Source organism: Vipera ursinii, assembly GCF_947247035.1.
Source record: "Vipera ursinii genome assembly, chromosome: 3".
Taxonomy (NCBI): Eukaryota; Metazoa; Chordata; class Lepidosauria; order Squamata; family Viperidae; genus Vipera; species Vipera ursinii.
This window is the reverse complement of record NC_139516.1, coordinates 13,266,503-13,281,235: the sequence shown is the minus strand read 5'-3', so window position 1 is coordinate 13,281,235 and position 14,733 is coordinate 13,266,503. Positions and strand designations below refer to the sequence as shown.

The 14,733-nt window shown below is 45.3% G+C and overlaps 1 protein-coding gene across 1 annotated transcript; it reads right to left on the bottom strand.

Annotated features, from left to right (window-relative positions):
- Positions 1–819: 819 nt before the first annotated feature.
- LOC310639385 (cathepsin Z-like) lies at positions 820–14,204 on the bottom strand. The gene is made up of 6 exons (XM_083361049.1): positions 13,857–14,204; positions 9,487–9,650; positions 7,760–7,939; positions 5,574–5,724; positions 4,744–4,906; positions 820–2,528 (listed from the first exon to the last, which is right to left on the bottom strand). The coding sequence occupies exons 1-6, from the start codon at positions 14,006–14,008 to the stop codon at positions 2,415–2,417; spliced, it is 924 nt and encodes a 307-aa protein (XP_083217175.1). The 5' UTR covers positions 14,009–14,204; the 3' UTR covers positions 820–2,414.
- Positions 14,205–14,733: the final 529 nt, after the last annotated feature.

The following is a 14,733-nucleotide window of genomic DNA, read 5'->3' as shown; positions in this document are numbered from 1 at the left end:
GAGACTGAGTTCTAGTCCTGTCTTAGGCACAAAACGAGCTGAGCGACCTTGGGCCAGTCATTCTCTCTCAGCCCTAGGAAGGAGGTAATGGCAAAACGCTTTTGAAAACACTGAAAGCCTCAGAAACCTTTCTAGGTAGTTAAGAGTCAAGACTGACTTGAAGGCACCACATAAATACATAATACATTAAAGAACCTGATCTGGGGTGAGAGGAGGGAGGGAGCAGGTAGTTCTGGTTAACTGAAAAAAGGGGGCGGGGACCCACAGGAAGTCCTCGACTTATGACCACAGTTGGGACCAGAATTTCCATTGCTGAGCAAGGCAGGTGTTAAGTCATGCCCAATTTTACATATTTTTTTTTGCTATGGTTGTTAAGCGAATCATTGAAGGTTTTAAATGAATCACATGGTTATTAAGCGAATCTGACTTCCTACCTTGGCTTTGCTTATCACAAGCTAGCTGGGAAGGTCACAAATAGCGACCACATGACCCGGGGACAGTGCAACCGTCTTAAATATGAGTCAGTTGCCAAATGTCCAAATTTTGATCACCTGACCGTGAGGCTGTTGTGGTCGTTAAGTGCCGTGGACCGGACATAGGTCACTTGTTTTGATGCAAATGAAACTGAATGGTTGCCTTTCATCCTAGGGTTCAGTCTATGCGTTTGCCACAGAGAGTAGGAAATTTGACATCCTTATTAGTTTCACATAATAAAATAAGTTAAGAAATCTGCCCCCAAATGTTACACATTTCAAAAGAATTAAACAGGACTGGTTTATTTTTATTGATTGATTTTATTTTATTTCTATAGCTGCCCATCTCAACAAGTGACTTGGTAGCGTACATCATAAAACTTAAAATAATTTAAAAGTACAAAATATATATTGCACTAAGTCAGGGGTAGGCAACCTTTGCTCTTTTATGACTCATGGACTTCAACTCCCAGACTTCCTGAATCTTCTGGAGGGCAGAGAAGGCACATCTGCTTTCTGCCAGCTGACATTCCTTGACTAACAGGACCGGCCTGCCTGCCTGCCTGAATTGGATGGGTAGAAATGATTGGGAAAAGATGGTCCCTAAGGTAACTATTGTGTAGTGGGTTTGTAGGCAATGACCAGTCCAGTATGGTACAACGAAGTTTATTAAGTCAGAACTGTCAAAAACCAGCAAATGCCTGCAATTTATACTTTCCGCCTCTAGGGCATCAGCTAATCGCAACATTAACTCGCTCCCACCCAAACTTGAATTATTGCAGTTTCCCTCCAAAACAGTTGGAGGTACTTTTAAGTTTCACAACACATTAGTTCTTAATATATAACAGTAACCCAGCCCTAAACCACATAGGGCTTCTAAGATGATAGCCAGTACCTTGAGTTGCACTTGGAAACACTGCTGGTAACCAATGCTACTTACAAAGCAAAGCATGTTCGACTATCCGATACCGTTTCTTCCCAGTGCAGCTGCATTCTCTACCAGTTGAAGCTTCAGAAGGCTCTTCAAGGGCAGCCCCATGTAAAGCTCAGTGTGGAAGAGAGGGCATGAGTGACTGAGCAAAGCCTCCCAATCCAGGAATTGGCACAGCAGGCACATCACCCTAAGGTGTGCAGAGGCCCTCCTGGCCATGGTTACCACCTGCTTTTCTAGCGGGAGCCATGAGACCAAGTGTCGCCCAAATACCCACAGCCACTCTGTCTTGTTTAGCCCATTGCACCTCATCCAGACCGTTACAGCTTCCAAGCATTGAGATAGGAAATACATGGCATCGTTCAGGCAGCCCAGAGTAGAGATAGAAAGCTGGGTATATTCACATTGATACCTTACCGCAAACTTGGATTACCTCACCTTGCGGCCTCATGTATGTGTGAAGTAGGAGAGAAAAGAGAACTGAGCCCTGGGACATCCCACACATTAGGGGCTGTGGGCTAGATCTTCCCCCTCCCCCAACTTCGACTGAAACTGATCCCAGAGGAAGGAGAAGAACCAAGCCAAGGCAGTGCCACTCATTCTCAACTTTTGAAGCCAGTCTAGAAGGAGGCCATAATCGATGGTATTGAAGGCTGTTGAGATGTGATTTTGATTCTATGCCTCTGGGAGTGGGAAACCCCCCCCCCACTGCCTGAAGAGGTCATCTAAGAGCACTCAGATGCAGTCTTGGTCCCATAATCCAGCCAGAACCCTGACTGAAAAGGATCAAGGTTAAATCACAGCTCGCTTCCATTTGAAAAACAGTGCCAGGTTTTCTCAGCACAATCAGTACGTTCCTTTTGATAGTTTATGCAAAATCTTTTAATAAAAAAAGAAGATTGAAACCTGTTTAATTATCAGTCCATATGTAGCCAGCCAATCCTGCAGAAAGCAATTTTCCCTTTCAAAAATAAACAACTGGTTGAAAAATTGAATTCTGGCAGTAGAATTCAAGGTACGATGGGGTCTCCGTAGGTGCACGCGTCTTCAACAGCCAGATTATAGTCTGCTCCTTTCCCACCTTTATATGCACTTGTCACAATGCGCAGCCATCCTTTTTCACCCTGGAATTAGGAACATAGGGCACGTCACAAAGAATTCTGGCCCAACCCTTGCTCTCATTTTACAGCTCTGTTAAAAAAAATGCCATTTAAGCCTTGATTGGGTATGGACTTGAGAAAAAGGTGCCAACAATGCAATGGTGCAGGACCTGCCCCACTGTTCCTTATCTTTTGGTGGTGAGCTGGAATATCCAGATGAACTGGGATCGAGATCTCCTTGTGCCTCCCTTGCTCAGACTATTGCTTTTTGTGATGGAATGTAATAAGGAAGTGGAAACCCCCCCCCCGGAGGGAGGGGTCGCATTCCAGAGGAGTAAGAGGCAACTCAGACCAGATGTTCTAGTCTGAGAGAAAGAGGATGAAGAAAGCCCCTCCCTAATATTTCACAAAGAATATTGTAGAGGCAGATGGCAGAGTCTTTAGTCTGGCAAGGTTTTTGTCTATGGGCATGAAACAATAAAGAAATCAGCTTGGAAGAATCAATATGGGCCATTCTTGGTTTCGAGCCTGACAGCATTGCTGCATTTGAATTGCATAGCTCTCCTTGACCACAATTTGCCAGGACACTTGTGAGGAGATCTGTCCATGAGGACGGGGATATCATTCTGAAGGTCCTCTTGAAGCAACACAGCGGATAAAGTAGGTCCTGCCATGTCTCCTGGTGGCTTCTTTCAGCTTCAGTGCTTAACAAAGTCATGAGGAGCTGGGAAACCCTGAGAGTTGGTTGCCACTCAAGAGATAATATTGGCCTAAACCAGGGGTAGGCAAACCTTGGCTCTTTTATGACTCGTGGACTTCAACTCCCAGAATTCCTGAGCCAGCACAGGTCCTGCCATGTCTCCTGGTGGCTTCTTTCAGCTTCAGTGCTGAGGAGCTGGGAAACCCTGAGAGTTGGTTGCCACTCAAGAGATAATATTGGCCTAAACCAGGGGTAGGCAACCTTGGCTCTTTTATGATTTGTGGACTTCAACTCCCAGAATTCCTGAGCCATCCATGCTAGCTCAGGAATTCTGGGAGTTGAAGTCCACGAGTCATAAAAGAGCCAAGGTTGCCCACCCCTGGCTTAAAGAGAACCATCATCTGGCCCTACAAAAGTTCTCAAATTCCAGCATTGCCCAACAACTCCATTTCCTCGTATTATATTTTTCATGCTTTTCATAAAAAGGCATTTGTGAAATTCAGAGGAACATCTGTGTTACTTAAGGAATCACTGAATGCAACTAACATGGAGGAGAATCCTGCAGGATTCATGGGAATTAATTAAAGCAGCACTAGGGCTAATGCAAGGTAGTGGTGGGCCAAGTCAGGGCTACATTTATAGATCCCGTATGGATTTAAATTTCTGTCTTGCCAAAGAATTCTGCTCTTGTATCACGGGATAATCAATGGCTCTTCCACCAATGCAAAAACTTCTCACTAGAGGTGTTTAGAAGTGAAGGATGAGGGTGTGAAAATATCAAGATAGCCTTTTAATCGTGATTAAGGCCATGCCTCTTTCTGGAGTGGGTTTGGATTTTGTGATCACAACTGCCATCTTCAGTTTTTGCACACTCATAATACACACACCCCCACACACACACCTTTGTGGACATTCCTGCTCCTCACCTATCTACAGTTGCATTCTGGTTTCTATGCTACTGAGGATTTCTCATTCAAGAGACAAAAGCTAGAGTTTGAGTGTTGTACTGAGATCACACAATAACATGCCCTGATGGAGATCAGATCAAATACTAAAACTTTTAATTTCATTTAAATTTGCTGTATCTTGACTTTCTTGGCGTGTATTTAAGCATTTCCCTCTTTGGTCACATTCAGAATTACTGTTTGCTTAAAACTTTTGCAGGTCTCCATAGGTGACAATGGAGAGCTTGGAAGAGTTGATGAAGATTAAAAACAACCTCTGCCCTGAAGTGAAACATATCACTCTTAACAACCCTCAAGTTATTTTTTCCTTAAAAGAAAGATCTTGCCTCTGTTATTTTTTTCCCTTAAAAGATCTTGCTTCTGTTATTTTTTTCCTTAAAAGAAAGATCTTGCTTGTTATTTTTTTTCCTTAAAAAATCTTGCTTCTGTTATTTTTTTCCTTAAAAGAAAGATCTTCCATCTGTTATTTTTTTCCTTAAAAGTAAGATCTTCCCTCTGATATTTTTTTCCTTAAACGAAAGATCTTCCATCTGTTATTTTTTTTCCTTAAAAGAAAGATCTTGCTTCTGCTTACCCATGGCTCTCCCCACGAGTTGCGGACAATCCAGTATTCAGTTCCACCTTCCACACCCCAACCAGCCACAGAGATAATGTGGTTGATGAAAGATTCAGAGTGATATTCAGCATAAATTCCTCCGGTGTAGTTGTCCAGGCCTGGGGTAGCCATGATCCCACAACTGTTTAAATTACAGGAAATTAGAAGGTTAGCAAAGCAAACAAGGCTGAAATGGGTGCAGTTATCACAGAAGTCAAGAGTTCCCAACTAGTTACAAAATTAGCTAGGTGGGCTCAAGTAACACATCGTGCGCAATAAAACTCGCTGTGAACCGAATCATGGATTTGAATACACCTAGAAGAGAAATTGATCCTATGAATTTCTATTGAGGTATAAGCTCTGTCTCATGTTTGAGCAGCTCATCACCAGGAGATTATACAGTCTTCCCCATATATGGTCCATGAATGCCCTCAAAGTCCTAATGCTGTTTTTTTTTCCGGGGGGGGGGGGGAAATAGAACAAAATAGGCCAAATTCCATCCCCCACCCCCACACTGGACATTAGTACCAGACATTGCTACTAGACTCCACCTTTAGGGACTTAAATAAATAAAATAATGGGAGAGGCTTTTCCTCTTGGTAGCAGAGGAATTCTGGGAGTTGAAGTCCACACATCTTAAAGTTGCCAAAGGTAGGAAACATGGCTTTAAATAATTTCCTCTCCTCTAGTAAACCAACATCGCTATCCACATCTACTTCAATCACATGACTTCACTAGCCACACCCCCTGGGAAGGAAAGAAAAATTAAATGAATCAGTCTGAGCCATAAAACGTATGCCCTCCCGTACCTGATTGGTCCATTTGCATAGATTTCCGCCATCATCTTCTCTCGACCGCTCACAGTTCCATAATCACCCACTTTCCACAGGGTGTAGTTTTTTATCACGTGGCATTCCCCGAAGGTTGTGCATGTTCCACATTGGTTAAATTTCTTGCATGCTTAAAAAACAATTGCACAAGATTAATGGAAACACATAGCCTACTGCAGGTAGTCCTCAACTTATGACCACAATTGAGTTCAAAATTTCAGTCGCTAAGCAGGACAGTTGTTGAGTGGACTTTGCCACATATTACTTCTTTTCTTGCCATTGTGGTTTAGGGAATCACTGCAGTTGTTAAGGTCGTAACATGGTTGTTCAATGAATCTGGCTTCCCCATTGACTTTGCTTGTCAGAAGGTCGCAAAAGGGGATCTAATGAGCCTGGGACACGGCAACCATCATAAATCTGAGTCAGTTACCAAGTGTCTGAAATTTGATCATGTGACCATGGGGAGGTTACATCAGTCATAAGTGTGGAAAAGAGTCACATTTTTCAGTGATGTTGAAATTTCAGTCACTTGCAAATCGAGGAACACCTGTACTTTCACATTTACTTCCAGTTTTCAACAAAAAACACTTGCTGAGGAAAATAAACTTTTTTTAACAACCGTCCTGTTTGCTTAATGACTGCCACAAAAAAGGTTGTAAAATTGGGCATGGTGACCTGCTCAATGACCACCACAACCTACGACTGTAACTCTAGGCTCAATCACGATTGTAAGTCAAGAACTACCTGTATCTAATTGAAGCAGGGCATTGGGTGGAAGGGATGGTTGCACAGTACCAAAATTTCTTTCCACAGTCTAATTGTGGTGCTGCACTCATTCTAGATTCACTATGAAGCAGCACAATGTACATTCAATGTTTTATGTGCTTGAGGGCAGTTTTGTAATCAGCATGGCTACCTATAATGGATATGAACTAACTCCAGGCAATTGGGAAGGGGTTTACTTAAACAACACAGACATTTGTCTATGGAGATTCTCAGTCATCCAGATCAACAGAGAGGGAGGGATACGACATCATCTATCTCCAGTCTACAACACAGTCCTTTCAGCGGTTCCAAGAAGGCTCCACACCCATTTGCACCACTCAGGTGACTCTGAGGACACAGATAAGCCTCAACAACTCTCTAAAAGAATGCAAATGACCAGCTATCTGCAAGGAGTATAAATCCTGCCATTCCCCACCATCCACTGAGAGCTGAAGAAGCTTCCTGCATGAGAAGCAAACTGTCTTCAAAGGAAAAACAAAAAAGTCCAGTTGCCTCGTGAAAAGGCCTCTGTTCTGAACCAGCCCTCTTCTAGCAAACCCCTATTCAAAAAGAAGAGACTGGAGAGCGTCCAAGGCTAAAAGGCTTCTGCCAAGATTTAATTACGCAGTTAACAAAAACACTAGAGCTTGTCTTCTCAAGCGGAAAAGTTGCTTTCAGCAACCAGCCCCTCCCCAAACACTCCTTTTATAGAGAGCTCAGGGCGTGGTCTCCCTGTGCCTCCTCCCGAGGAGTCCCATAGCCTTTCTTTGTTTGTTCCTGCTCGACTGCCTCCTGCGTCGGGCGTCCTTGAACAGGGCCAGCTGTGGGTCATCATCCTCCGCACTCTCGGGCTCACGCAGCTGAGAAGAGGTCCCCGGCTGAGGACTCTGCAAAGCCTCCAAATCATCATCAGCCGGTTCGTTTCCCTCCTCCCCCACATCTGAGTCATCCGATACATCGGAGCCGGCTGTCGGACCCACAGGCTGGCCCTGAGTCACAACAGCCTCTTCAGAACACAGACATTTGTAAGCTAATAGCCAAATTGTCTGTAGGTCGTAACCTTTGTGGACGTATTAGCCAGGTTGTTCTCCAAGATCAACAATATATATTTATTTTTTTAGTGACCATTAATATAGCTGTCCAATGAGTTTGTTAGGGAAAAACAGAAGTCATACTCCCAAGACATTGGCAAAATATCCTGTTGGAGAAAATATTCTGAAATTTTCACCAACCTTTGTGAAATTGGGGTGATCGTAATTGCCATTTCTTAGAAGTAACGATCACAGGCTTATTCCATTAGATGAGGTACATGGGCTAGTAAATGTTTGCATCCACTGCAAGGCTGATACAAATGGTGGATGGTTAAAATTCTCTCCCCTTTGTGCTCTGATCATACATACCTTGGTCTTTAGCTTGATAATTGTTGCATGTTTCATCCGGGATGCCGTGTTCATGAGCATATTGCCACACAGCACCGTCATCCCCACCTTCACAAGATCCAGCATTGGCACAGTCGATCACATTTTGAACAGAGAGATACGCCGAGGGCCAGGCCCCTTTCTTCTTGATGTTTATGCGATCTAAGAGAGAGAGAAATAAGCTTTGAATAACAAAAACAGTAGTCCTTCTAAGCCACAGACCAAGTTCCCACAACGTGCTAAGGCAAAATATTTTTTCTTTGAAGTCCTTGGTGCTCTCTGAGCTTGGTTGTTTTCTTGCAAACATTTCATTACCCAGCTAGGTAACATCATTGGTGCATAAGTTTCTTTGACTTTGGCTTGGTGTGTTTTCTGAACTCAGCCACGGTTTGTGGTTTCCTATGCCAGGCCAACCCAGACCACTTTTACTGTGATTTATTTGCAATCTATAATTCAGCAATTTATGACTTAATTCAAACCTAGTCATGAAATACAGATTGTCCATGTCTGATTTATGAGATACAGGAGACAAGTGATCCTCTGTTTCCTTTTGGACCAGACCTTACATTCCAATAAAAAAAAACCAAAAATGGATCCTAGAAACCTGCTATTTGTTCTATAAAGCGACCCCATGAATTCCTTCCGTTTTAAATCTCAACTGTTCTTCATTTTTTCTCTTCAATAATACCATTCTGGCCAATTTAGTCCTTTGTCACAATAATTTCCCATTGTCCATTGTCTTTTAATATGGCAAAACCTGGGCTGAGAACTTGAGCAATTTTGAACCTGATTAGTACTTATGCTACAACAAAAAGATCCCAGTGGATGACAGTGAGAAACGGCTTCCATGCCACTGCTAAGAATGCAATAGCAATAGCAATAGCACTTTACAGCCCTCTCTAAGTGGTTTACAGAGTCAGCATATTGCCCCAACCATCTGTGTCCTCATTTTACTGACCTCGGAAGGATGAGTCAACCTTGAGCCAATGAGAATCAAACTGCTGGCAGTAGCAGAATTAGCCTGCAATACTGCATTTTAGCCACTGCACCACCATGGTGCTATTAAGCGATATGGATGTGGATCTGAATATCTGTGGAGATTCTCAGTCATCCAGGTCACGGTTGTCCCAAAGTTGCTTTTCCAAGAGGCAACTGGACTTTCTTGTTTTTCTATGAAGACATTTTGCTTCTCAGCCAAGAAGCTTTTTCAGCTCTGACTGGATGGGGGGAATGGAAGAATCCCACCATCAGGTCAGAGCTGAAGAAGCTTCTTGGATGAGAAGTAAAACGTCTTCAAAGAAAAACAAAAAAGTCCAGTTGCCTCGTGAAACAGCAACTTTGGGATGTGTGGATGTGAAATTACCAGGAATTGAACTCAGCTTGAAGGAGAACTCAGTTTGAAGGAGAACTCAATTGAACTCAGCTTGAAGGAGACACTCAGTTCTCAGGAGGCAGAGAACTACACAACTAACTCAGAGATAACGCCAATAAATAAGCTCCACAGCTCTCATACAGTATTGCCCAACCTCAAAAGGCACACCACGCTTTCAAATGAAAACACTTAATTTGATTTGAAAGGCAGATTGTGATGTGAGGTGTAGTGACTAAGATTTATTTTTTAAAAATCTATGCATTTCCTCCTTTAGGAGGGAGGAAGACTTGTGATTCTCAATGCTCGGAGGAAGGTATAACCAGTCGGTGTCCCATACCCGCGAAGGCACTGGTGCTGCCGTGAGCCCAACATGATCCACAATACTGGGGAATGTGCTGGTTTCGAGTGGTGCTTGCATAATTGACTCCATCTCTGCTTCTCCAGTCCCAACTCTTAGGCAACTTAGAGATATCCAAATATTCATGCGGACGAGGATAGGTTCTTTTGGGGGAAAATAATAAAGAAAGTTAACTTTATGTGAGCAAGGTTCAGAAGGCTATTTCTCAGTGCTTGCTTTGATTTATGACCAAGTCTAAACCAGTCTGAACAGCTTACATAATTCCCACTTCATCTGGTTCACTGACTGTTTGTGAAATAACTTAGGCAGAAAGCAAGTGACTTGATCACGAGATGCCTTTTTTCCTCAGAATTCTGATGACCTCATCTGTTTTCTAAAGTTTTCAGATGGACTTTGTTCTCTTGCCTGTTTTGCAAAACTCCAGAAGGGGGAGGGGTACACCTTGGAACAGCAAAGTTTTAACCTATCAAAATTTGCAAGAGGATAGAAACAAGTGGGGTCACCTTCCCAACTGGCCCGCTCCAGGATGAGACTTTGGGAAAAAGTGCAAAGAAGAGCAACTAAGATGATTAAGGGCTTGGAGACAAAAAAAAAAACATTTGCAGGAATTGGCTACGGCCAGTTTAGAGAAAAGAAGGATTAGCGGGGACATGATAGCAGTATTCCAGCTTTTGAGGGGCTGTCACAAAGAAGAGGGGGGTCCAATTATTTCCCAAAGCACCAGAATGCAAGACAAGAAAAAATGGATGGAAACTAATCAAGGAGAGAAGCAACCTGGAATTAAGGAGAAACTTCCTAACAGTGAGAACAATTAACCAGTGGAACCACTTGCCTTCAGACACTGGGGGCGCTTCATCACTGGGGGCTTTTAAGAAGAGACTGGACAGTCACTTGTCTAAAATGGTAAGGGATGTCCTGCTTGAGCAGGAGGCTGAACTAGAAGACCTCCAAGGTCCATTCCAGCTTTATTCTGATTGATTGATGTTTTGAATTATATTACCCATAATGCTCAGCAGCCATGCTGGCTGAGAAAGATAGGAAGTATAGTTTAATTATCCTGAGGAGGAGAAACAAGCTGCAATGCATTGTGTATGTAATTAACAGTGTGCAACTCAGAAGAATCATCTAGGGACAAATATACGTGTCATGGTCCCAAGGAGACCAAGCCTGCCTGGTAGACACAGGGCATTTGACAGACATTAGGGAAGGACCTCTTCTTTCAAGAAAGCTAATATATGAAATTCTAGGGTGTGGCTGCTTTGCATTCTGATGATTCTCATGAATTAGCAGTTTCTTAGGAATCCCTCTTCTCCATTTTTGTTCCCATAAATTATTACAGGTAGTCCTTGACTGACAACCATTCATTTCGTGACTAAAGTTACAGTGGCACTGAAAAACATGACTATTTTTCACACTTAACGACCACTGCGGCGTCCCCATGGTCACGTAATCAAAATTTGGCTGCTTGGAAATTGGTTCCCATTTAGGAGGGTTGCAGTGCCCCAGGGTCATGTGATCACCTTCTGACAAGCAAAGTCAATGGGGAAGCCAGATTCGCTTAACAACCACACTACTAATTTAACTGCAGTGATTTACCTAGCAACCGTGTCATAAAATGTGGCAAAACTTAACAACTGTCTCGTTTTGCAACAGAGACTTTGAGCTCTATTCTTGACATAGGTTGAGGACTATCTGTACTGTAGAGTTAAATGTTGAATACCCTCATCAACAAATGCCAAAACGATGTGATCAGGTATTACTCTTTGCCTGAAGATCAGATGGTAGTCTAAAATCTCAGTCTTGTCTGTGTTCTGCTTGGGCTGACTGTCCAAATGTTCTTACCCAACATCTTTTTTCTGTGATTATGTTAACGCCAGCTGTTCCCAGACCACAAATGAGAGTGTCTTGGCTGCACAGCTATTGATGTAGCATTTCCTTCCATATTTAGCCATCATCTAAGGCAGGGGTGTCAAACTGCTGGCCCGCAGGCCGGATGCATCATAGCAAAACTGCACCCACCCTATTGCCGGCAATGGCAAAAAAGTTGCGATAAGTTGCGACGTCATGTGACATTGTGAGTTTGACGCCCCTGATCTAAGGGCTCAACCTCAAGGTATACACAGTTGTTTCCTAATACCTGGAGAGAAATAAGGTGAGAACCCTGACCTGGAACAAGGGGCAAGAGAGCCAGTTTCAGACTGGATAGTTTTTTTGCGGATAGCAAGGATTGGTTGAGAGAACTATAAACTGGAGGTGGAGAGACGCCCTTAGTAAACTTTGCAGCTGTCAAGTTTTTAACTATTTTATATTACAACTTACAAGAAGCTGCCTTTTGTTATGGATCCATCCAGCACTGAGCCACATCTCCAGCATTTTTCCCCCACACCCTGGGCAACTTCAAAGATGTGTGGACAACTCACAGAATTCCTCAGGTGCCCGGTGAATTTTCCCATATTGGCTGTGGAATTCTGGGAGTTGAAGTCCACACATCTTAAAGTTGCCCAGGTTGAGAAATTGATCCACACTGATCAGCACAAAGAATCCAGGTTTTTAGGCAGAACATTTGCCTAGTTCGGAGATGTCACAGAAATAATTTCAGATTCGATCCCTTTACAAATTTCAGATTTTTTTATGTGCAGTGCACTGCACTTTGCTGCTGAGCCCCAATCTGACCCAGAAGCAAAATGCCCTTTCTGCTAATTCCCTCTCTTTCCCATGTGTATAAACGGATTTATTTTAAATCACAGTTGTTTCCCAAGATACTCAGAAAGTTGTACAAAGGATTACCTTTTTTCTTTTTTAATCTTTTCTATGTAAGTTGGAGACCCAACGGTCGCAGAACCCGGCTAGGCAATTTCAGGGTCACGTAAGGTGGTATGAACCCGGGTTGAAACGGTGCCACCTTCCCGGTTAAGACATCCGCTTAGCGAAAACAGCTTTGTTGGACCGGCCATGGTTCGTCTGTTGCGCCCAAACAGCGGCTGCAGCCGACATTCCCCACCACGTCCTCTCCCCCTCCCCATGTTCTCCTCCGGGAACATCCAAAGCCCGAAAAGCGAGGGAGGTTCCCAGGCCACTGGGGAAAAAAATCCTATGGGTTTGTCCTGAGCCCGCTGAGCGGAGATCTCAGCCTCTTCACTCTCCATCCAGCCGCCGCTTCGGGATCGCCCGCGTCCCCCACAGCGAGGACAGATGCTGAAGGACCGGCAAGAGCAGGGGTCTTCAAACTTGGCCCTTTTATGACTTGTGGACTGAGCTTTGCTGGCTGAGGAATTCTGGGAGTTGAAGTCCACAAGTCATAAAAGGGCCAAGTTTGAAGACCCCTGGGCAAGAGGATGGCCGGACGGGGCCGGCATACCCAACACATGCTCCAACGTTGGTAATTTGCAAGAAACTCCCTTTGTCTGAAATGGTCTAGGCCGGGTGTCCTGCCTGAGCAAGGGGGGTTGGACTAGAAGACCTCCAAGGTCCCTTCCAACTCTTCTTCTGTTATACCTGCCTGCCCCTGCCTATAACCTCCAGTGGCGCCAGATCACCGCCCCAATTCCATGCCGGTTGGGAATTATTTATTATTTATTTATTTTATTTTAATTCCATTTATATCCCGCTCTTCTCCGAAGACTCAGGGCGGCTTACAAGCTTAGCAGTAGCCTTCATTCTATGTCTATGCCTGCTTATTAAGGCTTTCACACACACACACACACACCCCAAGCGGCATTATTACAAAGTCAGCTTAATTGCCCCCAACAATCTGGGTCCTCTGCGTTTTGCAATTCTGTTGTTGTTAGTTGCGAAGTCGTGTCCGACCCATCGCGACCCTATGGACAATGTTCCTCCAGGCTTTCCTGTCCTCTACCATCTTCTGGAGTCCATTTAAGCTCATGCCTACTGCTTCAGTAACTACATCCAGCCACCTCATTCTCTGTCGTCCCCTTCTTCTATTGCCCTCAATCTTTCCCAGCATTAGGCTCTTCTCCAGTGACTCATTCCTTCTCATTAGGTGGCCAAAGTATTTGAGTTTTAGCTTCAGGATCTGGCCTTCTAAAGAGCAGTCAGGGTTGATCTCCTCTAGGACTGACCGGTTTGATCGCCTTGCAGTCCAAGGGACTTTGCAATTCTAATGCATTCCAATTGCTCTGACCGGGGAAAAGCTACTCTCCAGCTCCCGCATTCTCGGGCTCCCGCATTCCTCGGACCTTGACAATTCCGGGAAAGCCCTTCCGACCGGCTCAGCCGAGTTTCCACCTCCCCTCCCCTCCTCCGCGCCCCGCACCACCAAAGGCATCCGTTCTCCGGCCTTCCCGCCGAGGCATCCCGCAGCTGGAGCGATTGCGCCTCTGGGCTTTTACCGGACTCCGGGGAGGTTGCGCGGAAGCGGCTTGTAGCAGCTCTGCCCTTCTTGGAAGTAGAGGCCGGCGGCGTCCACGCACGCCGCCGCCGCCGCCAGCAGCAGCCCCGGCAGGAGCCAGAGGGCGAGCCAGGAGAGGTCGCGCCCGGCCATGGCAAATCCCCTGCTCAGCTTGAGGCCGACGCCGCCTCTCTTGCCAGAGTCGCTGGGAAAGGAGCGCGCAAGAGCCGGGCGGCACCTCCGTGCTTTGCCCGCAGGGCGGAAGGTCTGCGCTCCCGCGCTGCCGCAGTGGGACGAGAGAGATAGCAAAAGGCCCGTGGAGGCGGCGACGTCATGGGGGGACGAAGAAAGCAGCCGCCCCGCCTCGGCTCGCTGCAGGTAGGTAGGCCGGCCGACGGGTTTGCCCGGGATTGCGAGAGCGGGAACGGTTGCGAAAGAGGAAACAATCAGGCGGCTCCTCGTGACTCGGCGGCGGAGACGCGCCGGCGGCCACTGGGCAATCGCGGCCGAGGCGCTCAACGCGCGAACGTGGCGGTCGGAACCTCGGAGTAGCCGTCCGGTTCGGGCCCGACGTGTGCCCCGGCTGCCGGTCTCCTTTCGGGTCGGCTGTCTTTCAGAGCGCTGCTGGCGTTTCTCTGAACGTCCCGAAGGGCTGAAAGCAGATCGGCGTGGGGGTAGCCGGCCCCAGGCGGGAATTCTTGATGAGGCCAGTAATTCGCGAACCTGGTATAAGTTATCCCAAATTGGGTAAAAGTGGTTTTTCTTTGGGTAAGGGTGCACAAAAACCCTTCACCCATCGTAACAGGGACGTTTAATTTAATTTAATTTTTTAAAAAAATAATAATTAAAAATTGCTATATGAAAGAAAAAGAAAGAAA